At 46.2% G+C, this 14,270-nt stretch overlaps 1 protein-coding gene across 1 annotated transcript in view; it reads left to right on the top strand.

Moving 5' to 3' along the window:
* The first annotated feature begins 1,301 nt into the window (after window positions 1-1,301).
* Window positions 1,302-14,270, top strand: part of LOC121346519 (ligand of Numb protein X 2-like) — a 29,082-nt gene continuing 16,113 nt past the window's right edge. The window contains exons 1-2 of the mRNA XM_041424390.1: window positions 1,302-1,543; window positions 13,830-14,268. Of these exons, the coding sequence (XP_041280324.1) occupies window positions 13,880-14,268 (389 nt within the window). The 5' untranslated portion in view covers window positions 1,302-1,543; window positions 13,830-13,879. The remainder of the gene's footprint in view (window positions 1,544-13,829; window positions 14,269-14,270) is intronic.

Raw genomic sequence — 14,270 nt, 5'->3', positions numbered from 1 at the left:
AATCATAGAATGTCTCGGCTTGGAAAGGTCCTTAAATATCATTTAGTTCCAGTCTCCAAATAAAAGATGGTCTCTTCTCTCATTTATTGAATATGAATGAATAACACAGATCCCCAGCCCTATTAAAGCAGGGAAGGTGTTTTCAGGACATGGAAAGGACTTTCTCCTGCCTCCATTTAGGTCTGTATCAGCAACTCTCACATCCTAAATGATCAAATGCAGACAGGCGTGTGCTAGTTCCATCTACATTACATTACCTCTCGGTGTACAAAAGTTCCCTTTCTGATAAATACTCCTCTAAACCGCTGGTTCAAAGTTCTATTTTCTTTTCTTTATTGTCACAAAGTCATCTTGTTTATTACTTCATGACCCTCTTGTCTGCAGAAAGAGCAATTCCAAGGCTGTGTGGTGAACAAGAGAAAGAAATTATAACCCAGAGACTATGATGGGCTGTGTCTTGTGGGGTTGGTCTCTTCTTCTGGGAGGAATTCCAAGCTTGGACATAGGGCTAAAACAGCTTGGAAACTTTTAAACCCCATGTGCGTGGTTTGTCATTTTGCTGGTTTGAAGCAGGAAAGTTCCAGGGAGTTGCCTCAATAGGAACACTGGAACCTGGAACTACTTGGAGTTTATAGAAATGACAGATAATGACAGATAAATCAGCACTCCCTGGTATCCAGTGCCATCTTTTCCTCTGACGGGAGCACGAATTGTCCCTGAGGGGAGCAGGATGCTTTGAGGGGAGCAGGGATGCCCCGAGGGGAGCAGGGATTGTGCTGAGGGCCGTGGAAATTGCTGGAAGTGAAGGGAAATTGACCTGAGGGAAGCAGGGATACCCCAGGGGTTGGGGATTGCCTTGAGGGCAGCAGGGATGCCCCAAAGGGAGCCGGGATGCCCTGAGGGAAGGAGGAATGCTCTGAGGGGAGTGGGACTACCTCGAGGGGGAACTGCGCTGAGGGCAGGAGGGATGCCCTGAAGGGAGCGGGCGGTCAAGGCCCGGGACGTGCCCCGAGGGCAGCGGGGATGCCCTGAGGGGAGCTGGAAGCCGAGGCCCGGGACGTGCCCCGAGGGCAGCGGGGATGCCCTGAGGGGAGCTGGAAGCCGAGGCCCGGGACGTGCCCCGAGGATGCCCTGAGGGGAGCTGGAAGCCGAGGCCCGGGACGTGCCCCGAGGGCAGCGGGGATGCCCTGAGGGCGGCGGGCGGTCGAGGCCCGGGACGCGCCGCGGCTCCTGTGGCGGGGCGGGCCCAGGCCGCCGGGTGTGCGCGGCCCGGGGAGGCGGTGGCGGCGGCGGAGGAGGCGGAGGCGGTGAGGGGAGGGCCGGGCTGGGTTGAGCCGTGCCGGGCGGGCGGGCGAGTGACACCTGGGCGGCTGCGCTGCCTCCTCCTCCTCTCACGTAGGTTTCGACTTTCTTCCCCGCCCGGAAACTTGGTGGAGGAGCCGCGCTCGCCGCCGTCGCAGGCCGGCTTGGCGCTGGGTTTGCAGCGCCTCTTCCCTCCCCATCCCGGGGGTGAGCGAGCCCTTTCCCGCTCCGCCGGCACCAGGTGAGCGGGGACGGTGTGAGGAGGTCCCGCCGGGACTGAGGAACGTGGGAGTCCCTGAGGAGGCACGAGGCTCCCACCGGGCTGAGCTTCCCTGAGGGACTCGGGGGGTCCCGGCCGGCTGAGCGCGGGAGTCCCTGGAGGGGTTCGGAGGCTCCCACCGGGGCTGAGGGGATGCGGAGTCCCTTGAGGGGCTCGGGGGGTCCCACCGGGGCTGAGGGGATGCGGGGTTCCCTCGGAGGGGGTCCCACCGGGGCTGAGGGGATGCGAGGTTCCCTGAGGGTCCCGCCGGGCTGAGGTCGGGGATGGCGGGTCCCCGAAGCTCCCGTTCTCCCAGCGGAGGGCTCGGCCGTGACCGCGGCCAATGTCCCTTATCAGTGACACGGGCAGCGCAGGTGAAGGCTGCCGGCGCCAGGGTTTAACTCTTCGCAGCTGGTGCCTGGGCAGGACCCACCAAACCCGGCGGTTTTCTGCTTGTGGGGCTCGCAGGGAGGCAGCGGGGCAAAAATGTCTTTGCTAGGAGACGGAGAGCGGCAAAGTCGGCGAGTTTGCTGGTAATTAATGCAGGGAGAAAAATGCCTGTAAATAGAAATTGAGATAAGCAAAACACAGCAATTGTGGACCTTTTGGAAATACCTTAAAGGTAAGAAGTACAGCTGATGATAAGGCTTAGTTTAACCCAAAGGCTAACCATCTATCTGTAAGGATTTTTATTTAAGAAGGGTTTTTTATTAGGGGTGTAAAGCGGGGTGGGACTGTGTGCTGCTGAAGGGCTGGTTCTGCTCTGCTCGGCTGGGTGCACTTGTTATCTCGAGGATAATGTCAGAACGAGAGAGATCTGATGGAGAAGGAGCAGACCAGGCAGCACCCAGCTGATGCCAGCGCGGGAGGTGGCAGGGACAGCGGGACTGCCCCTTTCGGTGGCACTGCAGGCTTAGTTTGCTTTAAGCCCCGCTTGAAACGGCACTTTCAACTCCTTGAGCGACTTTTGGTACCTGCTTTACCTCCGGAAAGTAAGAAACACAAATTAAGTGCTTCCCTGCTGCTTACCAAGCTGAAAAAGTGTCATGTTTAAACTTCTGCTCCAATTTTTTAGCCAAGGTGAAAGGACCAGAACATAAAGTTTCTATAGGAAAAACTATTACAGCTCAGGTGCAGATGTGAGTGGTAGGGGAGGTCTCTGCTGTTGCAGAGTGTGTCGCAGCAGGGGCACAGTGGAGATAATTGGCAGCCCAGAGAAGTTTCTGTCCCTGTCACAGAACCCCAGAGTTGTCCTGTGTAATCCTTAAGCCCCTGGGGGCTCCAGCAGCCCAAGGTTTGGGTGGTGTAGAGAGCTGGAGCTCTCCTGCAGCCGCGCCGGTTGTGTGCTGTGCCTTTGAGGGACAGCGCTGACGTTTGTCCTTGATGCCGGAGCTCTTTTGGCAGCTCTCCAGCCAAGGGAGAGCAGATTGCACACATGGCTCCTTCAAAACAAAACTTCTTTCTCTGAAGTTGCACACTCCAAGTCGTCTTTCACAATTTCCCTGAGCAGATGTAGTGTGTCTGCTGCTGAAAGGGCCTAAGGCAGTGGGAATATTTATTCCCTCCCCCAAAGGGATTTGCTCCCTGGACCAGCTTATGAAGTCAGAACAGCACCAGTGCTTGTGCGGGGCAAAACAAAGGGGTCATACGGCTGGGGATGGAGCAGGGAAATGATAAACAGGAGGCCAGCCTTCTCTGGGGACTCCCCAGCTGGAAAACTCAGCCGTGCTGGAAATCCACACCTTCACTCTCCCTGTCTAAGTGTTATCATGCAAGCTGGGTGCAGATGGGATTCATTTAAATAACGGGGATTCACTGCCATAAACCCCAGGGGATGAACGGGAGAGGAGGACCTGTGGTGTGCAGCAAAAGGGACCATCTGTTGAATGACAAATGTCAGGTTTTTAACCAAATCATTACTGAGGGAGGTGAGCAAGAGTTAAGAAACCAACCCAGCCATATGGCCTGGGGAATGAGGGCTCTAAAAGTGGAAGAAGCAGCTCCAGAAGGGACCTGGCAGCTACGTGACCTCTAAAAAACCCCCTGAGGTTTGAAGATAGCTGATTAAATAGGTTGAGATTGGTTCTGGATAAACTTAGTGCTCCCTGAATGGCAATTCCAGTAACTCCTAGAAATTTTAATTAAAGGGTTTGTAAACTATGGTAGTGCGGTACTTCCCCAAATGCGGTTAATAAAAGAATTTACTCATTTATGGATTGTAGAGTCTTAGACTTCCATACCTAAAAGAATAAATGTCACTGCATAATAAAGTCCCTGTAGCTCATGAAACATCCCTGCTGTATTTTCTCTTCTCCTTGCACTGCCATATATATCTTATTTTCTGCATTAAAATAAAAACTTCCTGCTGCAACAGCTCTATTGATTTCACTTTGAAAATGAAGCTGCATCATTTCATTCTGCTCGTGTGGATCTCCCCAGAGGAGTTGCAGCTGTTGCCTTACTCACAGGCCTGAATGTGTTTTGCTGGTTTGATACAAAACCCTCTTGTTTGGCTTTTCCTTCTCAGTTTACTTTAGTGGTGCTGCTGGTACAGTTGTTAGGAATTGCATTTGACAGTCCCTCATCGGTTTATGGTCCCTGATTTATAGCACATAAAACGTTGCTCTTGGCTCAGAAATTTCTTGACACCAATGGAGTTTGAAAACAGGAAAATATCTGGCAGTTTTTCTGATATTTCAGATAAGAAATTGCCCATGAGTCAGTATCTCACAAGCCATCTAAAGGGTTAGAGGGGATTTAGATGAATGAGCAGTAAGAATCACTGTGCTGGTCCAGGAAAAAGCACTTAAGGCTGGAAGGAGGGAAATGGAATAAAGCTGGATTAATTTGGAGAGACAATCAGCAGCTTACAGCCAAAGGCTTTAAAAATTTTTTCATATATGTAGTGATCCCCTAAGTTTAGAGGGTCCCTGTGCAAATTTTGTTTGGAGACTGCAGTGTTCCTTTTCTGAATATTCTCCAAGGGAAGCACTAGAAGGGATTATGTGTTTTTTAAATATGTTGTCTAACTTTGCCTGTACCTTAAATACTACTTTTTGCCTGTACCTTAAATCATGCAAGTTTTGTAAACAGCTGCAGCAGAGCCTCTTTAAAAGCTGATTTTCTGACAGTTAAAAAGGAGTTGAGATAAAACTTGCCCTGTTCCCCTGAGGGTTCAAGGGATTTACCTGTGGCATCCGTGTGGCCGTTGCTGAAAGCCCAGTAAATCATAAGCAGCCCTATTTGTAAAGTTCCCAGACTTATCTGGGGATGGGGGGTTGATAACAGAGAAATTCTTCTCACCTAATAAATGCTATTGCAGATCCCTGCACAGCAAATAAATAACGGCAGCAGTCCCTGCCCTGGGAACTGAGAGCTGAGGATTTCCTCTTGAACACGGTCACAACTGAACTGGAACAAAAATTGCCGCGTGATTATTTCGAGGAGGATACATAAAAATAAACATAATGGCTCTCTTGGGCCTTTTAGTCCTTAGGCTAAAACCCAATTCCCAGTGAGAGCAACACCTGGGGCTACTTTAGCCCGAATCTCCGGGGGGTGAAAACCGAGCGGAGAAAGGCGATTCCTCCCCCTTCCCTGCCACAGCCGCAGCGCAGCTCCTTCACGGCTGGCTCACGAGGAATGTGGCTGCTGCGCTGATTTGGGAGCAGCTCAAGGACTTTGCTCTGTTGCTTCAGCTCTCTTAGCTGATGGGGCAGCCACTCCCATTTTAAATTTATTTTTAGAACAAGAGAAAATATAATTGTCGATTCACGCATATTGCAAATATGTGCCCATACGGCAAGATAACAATGGGTTTTAAAGTCCTGCTGCTGCTACCAGCTTGGACACGGCCTTAAATTAGGATAAGATTTGAAAAGAAAGAAATACATCCCAAAATGCCTCTTGCAGTTTTGCTTCCCGCAGCTGTGAGGGTTTGAAGTCAGTAAGATACACCCGGAGAAACTGTATGAAATTGGAGGAAAAGGCACCTTCAATTCCATGTGCAACTGTGTAAGCTCATGAACCATTAACACAGAGGTCTTAAACAGCAGAACATGTCTCCAGTCTTCTAAAAATGAGATATAATACTGTTCTGTCTGTCTCTAGGGTAAGGTATTCTTAATCCAGAGACCTTTATTTTTTATATTTTTGACTTCTGCTAGTTCATTGTTTACTTAGGAGCTGTCACCTGTGGTGAAGGGCATAACACTACTGGTTGCAGCAGCTCTGCCTACCCAGAGGCACTGGCAGAGTTTAAGTTCACTTCAAACTCAGCTGCAGCTGCCCTGGGGAGCCAGAGTTTGAGAAGGTTTCGTTTTGTTTAAATGAAGGTAACTTGTTTTCTCTCTTTCTTTTCCCTTTACCACGATCTGAGGGTGAGATGGAATGTAAAGGGGAATTACAGACTTAATTAGCTCTTAATTCAGCTTTTTTAGTTAGTGTGAACAAGCTTGGGCTGGAAAGTACTTTGCATAAAAAGCCCTCTTACCCCACGAAAGGAAGTCTGAGCAGGGTAAGGTGTCCTGCTGTCACCCATGGCATCGGGCACAGGAGCTGTTGGGAAAGAAGAGCCAGCAGGGGAAATGTGCTGGACCCTCTGCAATGGCTCTCAGCCATCCTGCCTTGGGTTTATTTTGTGGAGCTGAGATTTCAAGTGCCCAACGCTTTAAACAGAACATCTTTAAAAAAAATAATGCTACTGAAACTGGGACTTGGACCAGGTAATGAGGAGTTCTGTGCTACTTTATCCTGCAGCAAAGCCCTAATCTGGTGCTTCTGATGTTAAAAACTGTGACTGTTGATAGGAAATACTTCATCTCCAGGTGCAAAACTGCTTTCATGCTGCTGGATTGCTTGTGGTAAAGTTTTGTAGAAAACAAGAGTTCCTTGTTTGTGTTTTAACAAACTTAGAAAATGAGTTATTTTGTGCTTAAGGCTGAGAGTAGCCAAGATTAATTTCTTTTAACTGAAATTAATTTTAAAGTAGCACTTTGATAAAATGTGATAAAGATTAAAGCTCTGTAGGAGTTTCTCACAAGACAGCAAAGCTTAGAGCTACAGAAATACCTTTTGTCTCCCAAAAGCAAGTCTCTCTCTCTTCCCGCCTCCTCCCTTCTCACATTACATTTAAATATCTCTGATGTGACCACCCTGGTGAGATTATTCACACAGGGGCTTTAACAACATTCAGTTAAATTAAATACCGTGCACAGTCTGCTTCTTCCCCTGTGTCCTTTGGAAGTGCTGTGCTGAGAAAGCATTGCCTGTTCCTGACCTGTGTGACAAATAGAGATCACAGGTGGACAGTGGTGTGCAGGTCTGCTTTCATCTCTCTCTCTAAAAGAGGGAATTTGGAGGTAGACACAGACAGGGATGAGCTAACAGCATCTGATACTCATTTGTAGCCATTAGACACTCGATTTTTACCTCATGTTCCCAGGAGCAAACACAGCTCTTAGGAAAGTGAGCGTGCTCCCAGATATTCAGATGAACCCAAATCTTAACATCACATCTCCTAATCCCTCTTTGTTTGGTTTTGGGCTGCTTGTTTGAGTTGCTGGAGAAGCTTTGGTTATTAATTACTGATTAAATCCTTAAATAATAGCACTGGGTTTCTTCTTTCTTTGCAGAAGGCTTCTCCCACAAACATCAAACTGATTTTTAGGGATAGAGTTGAAGATAGCTGCCAAATTGAAAATGTAGGTGAGGGTGGAGGTGGGAGTATTTAATTTCCTGGAGAGAGGTGATGATAGATACAATAGGGGGGAAAAAAAAGACAATCCACTGCTGTAGTGGTAAAACTTCCATAGGAATATTTGGATCAAATTCTGCAAAGAAGCACATTGATTTAAGTGATTGAAGAATTCCTGTGAGCACGAAATGAGCAACATGCATGTTTGTGTGGAATGTGCTGTAGAAAGGAGGGGGGGATATAGTGGAAGCATCTTGCAAGGGTGAGAAAGCAGGGAGAAATACATCAATAAAACAGCTTTTTCTGCAGCACTTGTCTTCAATCTGATGGCATTTAATGTATCCATTTTTTTTTCTGAGCACTATGTTAAAATAGTCACTGTTGGATCCCCTTTGGAAGAAGAGTGTAGGTGGAAAGCTTAATTCCTAAAGAAGGGGGGAAAGAGGAAATTTATTGGCTCTTGTTACCCTGATGATATTAACAGAATGGTAACACCAGAACCTCCTGCTCTGCAGAAAGAACTGGGATTAATTTTTGAGATTACACTTGTTTAGCCCTGCTACTTTAACACTCTGGGTCCTGTGAGACAGTTACTGTTCTGTGCAATCAGTAACAGAGAGAAGCTAACGTTCTGAGCATTTGGTAGTGAGAGAAAGAAAGTGTAAGTACCAACTTCTTAAGTTTTCATGGCAGCTTCTCATTCTGCTCAAATTAAAAATGCTCACTATTTAAACTGTTGATTGCTAGCAAGATTTTAAAACTGAGTATTACAAACCTTTCCTTGTGTTGAACTTTCAGATATACTAACCAGACAGGTTTTTTATAAAAGTCTGGAAGATTTTTATAAAATTTAGATTTTTAAAAAAAATCTGTCTGGAAGTGAGTTATGTTAAAAATGGAAACCCATCAATGCTGCAGGGCTGATCCTGCACAAGTTGCTCAGCAGAAAACTCCTTGGGATTGTCCTGCTCTGCTCAAGCCTTTCAGCTCATCTCTCAGGATAGGGTTTCCTGGGGTAGGTTGTTATCCTGGTCTAACAGGATAATGATTCTGATTATATTTAATGGAAATACAATTGGCTTTCTGTTTTCTGGTGGAGAAAACAGATACTTGCCCAGAAGCTGAGGCAGATAAAATACCAAATTGTTTAATGAGCACAGAAACACCAGGGAGTTTAAATACAACTTATTTTCACATTTGTGATTAAAGAATGGGTATAAAAAATGGTAGGGACAATGGAAATTGAAATTTCCATTTTTCATTGTATTGATTACGGTAAAGCAGCTTTGATTTAGAGTTTCTGAGTCAAAATGTTCACACAAGTGCTGGGCAGTGACTCTTGGAGGTGGCTCATTAAAAATCCTGTGGCATCAAGGCAAGCTCAGTCACTGAAAGGGTTGCTTCTTATTTAGCTGTGTAAGTGCAGCATTCCCAGAAGATTTTTACATTCAGCGGCCTGATCTTCAGCCACATCAGAAAATAATAAAGATAGTAGGAAATTGCATCAACACCTGAAACCATTTGTGGGTTTGGTGTTGTGTTTTTTTGTAAAATTGACCTCCTTCAACATTGTTTATAAAAATCCTCTGCTATTTCAACACTTTTCTGTGCCACTGTTGTAAACTAAGGGCAGCTCGGTGATGGTTGTGAAATGCTGTGGTGACACATGGAAGTGTTCAGTCAGGAACACTGGAGTGCCTGTCCTATAAAACCTGTCCCATTCCATGAACCCTTCTTCACAGCAGTGAGGAAATTCAGCAAAAGCCCCCCTGTTACAGAACACATGTTTAGTCTCTGGAATGAAAAAAAAATGCCATTCTGTGAAACACAGAACTTCTTGTCTGAGTGAAAACTGTTTGAAGAAAGTTGAGGAAAAGCTCTGCCCCTTTTTCTGATGTTTTATTTCTAGAGGATTGGGTTTGCTCCATCAGAATCCATCTGGAACTTGCCTTTAGGTTTGGTCAGTGCCCTGCTGGTGTGTGCCCTCAGCCTTCTTCATCCAGATTGTGCTGGCTTGTTTTGTCCACCCCCAAAAAAATTAATTAATTGTTTAGCCTTTAGTTGGAATGTTGCAATTCCAGTCTCCCAGGGAAATGTTGTTATAAATATAATAACTGACGTAATTATTGCAGTGAATTGTTACAAAGCAGGAGATGTGGGGCACATGCCCCACAGTCCCCAAACCACCTTTTATTTGGTTTTTCAGCCCAATATTTCTTTATCACTATGTCAGTGCTAACCTACAGCTGCCCCAAAGCACAAGCCATGGCATTTCTAAAATATTTCCCACGACACAACTCTCTTTTTCATATTGAGAACCAATCATTTGATGATTTTTAAAAAAATTATTTCTTAACTTCAGCTGTTTGAGACATTCTCTAGTCACCCATATCCTTCAGGAAGAATTTTACACTTCTGTTTTGTGTCCTTGCTGCAGACTGGCTGCATGGTTCTGTGTTTTGCAATGTGGAATGTGATCTGCTTACTCACCATATTTGTGGTTTTAGAAATCAGTTAGTTAATACAAACAGGCTTGACTTTATTCTTTTTTGTTTGGGTTGTTCTTCCCTGGGAGTTTCCTCTGTGGCCTTAGGTAGGTCCCTCGAGATCCTCTTCAGAGCCATAACAAAGTTATGTTCAATTCCCAGGGGCTGCTGCCTCTGTGGGTCTGCCTTAGCTTCTGGTGATGTAATTTCTCGGTTTTTAAATGGGAATAGCAGCAGTGTTACCCCTCAGAGAAATGAAATTCAGGTAGATACGTTATGGCCAAAATTCACTTGTACCAAAGGCTGGAGTTATGTGAGCAGACAGACCTGGGTGGAACAGAACTTTAATTTGTGCTCCACACAAACAGTGGCACGGTGAAATGTCTTGAAAGCAGGAGCCAGAGCTGTCTTGGGAATGCTGGTGATAAGCTGGGAATGCTGCTCTTGTGTAGCCAGGTACCACAGGCACAGCTCCTGCTCAGTCACAGCACAAGTGGAGGCACGGGTTGGGAAGATTTCTTAGATAATCACACTTTTTTCAAAAGACTTTTTTTTTTTTTTTTTTTTTTTTCCCAAGCTGTGAATCATCAGTTCTATTTCCAAGTCTGGGCTGCTGAGCAGGGAATGAGCAGTTTGCCCACCAGGAACGGTGCCGAGGTTGTCAGTGCTGGTGTGGTTCTTGGCAGACCCCTCCCAGAGCTGTTAACAGTGTTGTAGTTGTGCAGGGGGGGCAGGTCTGAGGCTCTGCGCCCTGGCAGAGCTAAAACAAGAATAGGCAATGTGCTAATATTGTCAGGAATAGTCTTGCTTTGGCAGGAATACAGATTAGACTACCTGATAAGTCATCTTAAAAAAAAAAATGTCTAGTCTTTGAGTCAGTGTTACAGTACCAGGAATCCTACTTAAAAAAAATAAAAAAGCCAACACTGATTTTTTTTTTTTTTTTTTTTAATACAGTAAATATAAAGGTGATCCCAAAGAAATCCTTATGGGATAAGAAATTAGGAAATATGAAGAGATTTCTGCTGGTCTTTTTTGTTAGGCATAAGGGTGGAGTGTGCATCTCTCCAAATAATTCTGGCTCCAGAGGCATTTCTTGTCTTACCCTTTTAGAGCAGCAGAGTCCATTAGAGAACACGTGTACGTGTCAGGCTTTAACAATTCCATGCAGTCAGTGTGTGGCAACTGGGGACCAAGCTGCATCCTGATGTTGTGATTCCCTTGTGATGCGGGTGAAAAGGCACGGGGAGATTCCAGTACTGTGGGGAAAGGCAGCAGCAGGAAACATGTTCCATCATTCCCCACTCTCTACCCTCCTTCCAGCAAAGGAAGGAACCTTTGCTGGAAGGAAGCTGGAGAGTGGGGAATGATGGAACAAAAAAAGCAGCACAAGGATGGAGGGGTCAGTTGGGTTGGTCTGGCCTTTGGAGGTTAGAACAAGGAGCTGAGATTGGATTGCAAAGGATTGAATTTGTATCAAACTCCCCTCCAAAGCTGGAATCCTGTGGGCTCTCTGGACTGACTTCTGAGAGTGGCTCATTGAAGCTGAGGGGAGCCAGGCCTGTTATGATGAAACAGTGATTTTCTACAGACTTCAACTGTGCCTTGTTGGGCTGCAGCACCGTCTGTGCTGGATGAGGTTTTAGCAATTCTTCCCTTGCAGAAGCCCTGCTTAGTGCCTGAGTCCCTGAGCAAGGGAGGCTTGTTTGAGCCTGCTGCCCTCCCCGTGCTGCTCACTCAGCCCTGCCTTGCCCAAGGCTCTGAGCTGGGTTTCATCACAGAGGTGTCAGCCTTGGGTTCCCTGGTGTTCCCTGGAGTATCCTCCGTGCTGAAGGGACAATGGTGTAAAAGTAAAATTCACCTGGGCACCTTTAAATGAAATCTTACCCCCTTGTTTTCAAGGATCTGGAAATGAGACAACAGATCAGCTTGGAGCAGCAAAATTTTGGTGACTTTTATCTTCCACAAGTTATTACTCAGAAATTACTCATTAATGGGATTCATCTTATATAACCTTTAAACACAGAGCAGAGAATGAATTTGATAAATAATCTGAAAAAAAAACCCCAATAAAAGTAATTTATCAGCAAAATTACTGTGAGGTTTGTTTTTGCTAAGAAAGTGGACTTGTTTCATCACCTGCCAAAGTTTTATGCAAATAGTCCAACCCGAAGCACAAGTATTTCTGATTGGTGGTGTTTGCCTTGGAAGCTCCTTGTTTCATTAGCTGGTGGTGCTGAGCTGATTGATTAGAGTTGAGGAGATGTTAAATGATGGTCTGATGTTGAAATGTTCCTTTTGCACCTGTAAGATCATTCAAGATCAGCTGAAGGCCAATAAGGCAAACAGAAGGGCTGCCTGTTTCAGGTGGGGGCAAGCACCAAACAGCAGGAGGATTTCTGAGAGGAGCCGTGGGCACATCAGCTTTCATTTCCATGGGAGCTGTCTGAGAGCTGTGCTTTGTTTTGGGAGCACCGAGTCAGCCATGCAGGGGTTAAGGGGGGAATGCAAACAGAAGAGTCAGGGATGTTCACCCAGCCTGAGTGCTTCCCTCAAGGGGAAGATGCTTTCTTGGCTCTGCAGCGAGGGAGAGAGGAGCAAATAACTCCTGTTGTACCCACCTGGAACCGTGACAGTGATGTTTTAATCTTCTGAAGTGAACAAGTTCCTATGGCTGGGTAAGAATTCGCCTGTGAAATGGCTGATTCTGTTGGTGATACGTTCTTCCTTTAATTAAATAGCTGACTTACCTTGACAATTAATTGGAGTGATGTATGATTTTTATTAGAAACCCATGACTAATTTTTTCTTGCCGTTCCTGCTATCTTATTGTTCTTGTCTCCCCTCCTCCCAAGTTCTGCTGCGTGCCAGCTGTGTCCTCCAGGCACTGGTGCAGACCAGTGTTCCCTCTTGCTTACCTGTTCCAGATAAAGTCATTGTTTTCAGGCATTTTCCACATCATCTTTCAGAAATTTTCCATTTCATCACAGTTTTGCAATTTTTTTGTTTTCAGAGTCTGGGATTCTTTACTTAAAAAAACCCCACCAATCACAAACTCATCAAAACATCACCACAACCCCCCCCACTGTGTAATGTAGTTTGCTTCCTTTAATACCACATTTCCTACTTCATTAAAATAACTGCCAGGTTTAAAAAATCCTCCCTGCAGTCATCTCTGTGCCTGTAATCTGCTAGGAAACTCAAGTGATTTTTATATTTAATTACAACAGGCAAGATTCAAAATGGATGTGACTGAAGACATTTCTGTTAAAATCAGAGCAGCAGCTACAAGGACTCAGTTTGTCCCTTATCCTGCTCTCCCTGGCTGAAAGGAGCTGAGGCTCAATCCTCTCTCTAACCTTGCAACAAATGATGTGGACTATTCTTTACATTTTTTCCACTTAGGAAGCTTTAGTCTTTTTATAGGAAATTTGTTTCCATGGGGGAACTTAGGCATGGATGAGTGGGGAACAATGCATTGTTTGTTAAAACAAATTTTTTTGAAGGGAGTGGGCTTGAAAGGAAGGAAATGTGGTTTAGATTTAAGTTTCTTTTGAAATTTATTCCTCTTCTTTTGCCTCATCCTCCCCACCCCCCAAAATGCAAAACAAAAATTCTAACAACCAGAAGTCTCCAAATTGGCTTTTCACCACGCACATCTTTAAAAGATTTGGTATAATCTGGAAAGCTAGAAGAAGTTTAAAAATCACTGTCTTGTGTATCCTTCCTTTCCCTTCCCTTCCCTCTCTGGGTTGTTCTCCCTCAAGAACATGCAGTTTTTGTCTCAGCTTTTCTAGTCCCTGTGTTGGGCAGGGTTTATTTAGTCTGCCTCTGGTGTGTGTGTGTAAAGTTTAAGCCTCAGTTTATCCACGTGCTTAAGCCCTGTGCTGAATGAGGTCCTTGCGTCCTCTGGTCCCTGGGCTGTTCATTCCCAGGGTGGCTCTGGGAGGAAGAGCCCTGTGGGGGTCGGGTGGGGGTGCAGATTCAGGGGGAGGAAGCTCAAGGCAGGAACACAGCTTAATTTTTAATGGGCTGCATTTAAAGCCGGCAGTTGGCTGGAAATCTCTCTCTCTGCCTTTCCCTGAAGGTCTGTGCAAGAGCTGCTGTGGGACAATCTCCTCCCTGGTGCTGGCTGCCATGGCTGACCCCGTCGCTGAGGAAAGTGTGTCCCAAGTCCCCGAGCTGTGCTGTGAGTGTGGCCAGGCCCACCCCTTGCTGGACAATCACCTGTACAACTTCCAGGACGAGGTGGACGATGAGCTCATCTGCCACATCTGCCTGCAGCCCCTGCTGCAGCCCATGGACACGCCCTGTGGGCACACGTACTGTTTCAAGTGCCTTGAGAACTTCATGCAGGAGTATAACTTCTGTCCCATGGATCGCAAGAAGCTCTCCTTCCAGCAGTGCCACAAGTCCAGCCTGCTGGTGAGGAACCTGCTGGATAAGCTGGTTGTGCTGTGTCCTTTCAAGGCTGAGTGCCAGCAGACCATGCAGCGCTGTGAGCTGGAGGCTCACCTGCAGAACAGGT

This window comes from Onychostruthus taczanowskii, unplaced genomic scaffold (genome assembly GCF_017590055.1).
Source record: "Onychostruthus taczanowskii isolate IOZ18803 unplaced genomic scaffold, ASM1759005v1 scaffold81, whole genome shotgun sequence".
In the NCBI taxonomy this organism is placed as follows: domain Eukaryota; kingdom Metazoa; phylum Chordata; class Aves; order Passeriformes; family Passeridae; genus Onychostruthus; species Onychostruthus taczanowskii.
Note: the sequence above shows the minus strand (reverse complement) of the source record. Positions and strands in the feature narration are given on the sequence as shown.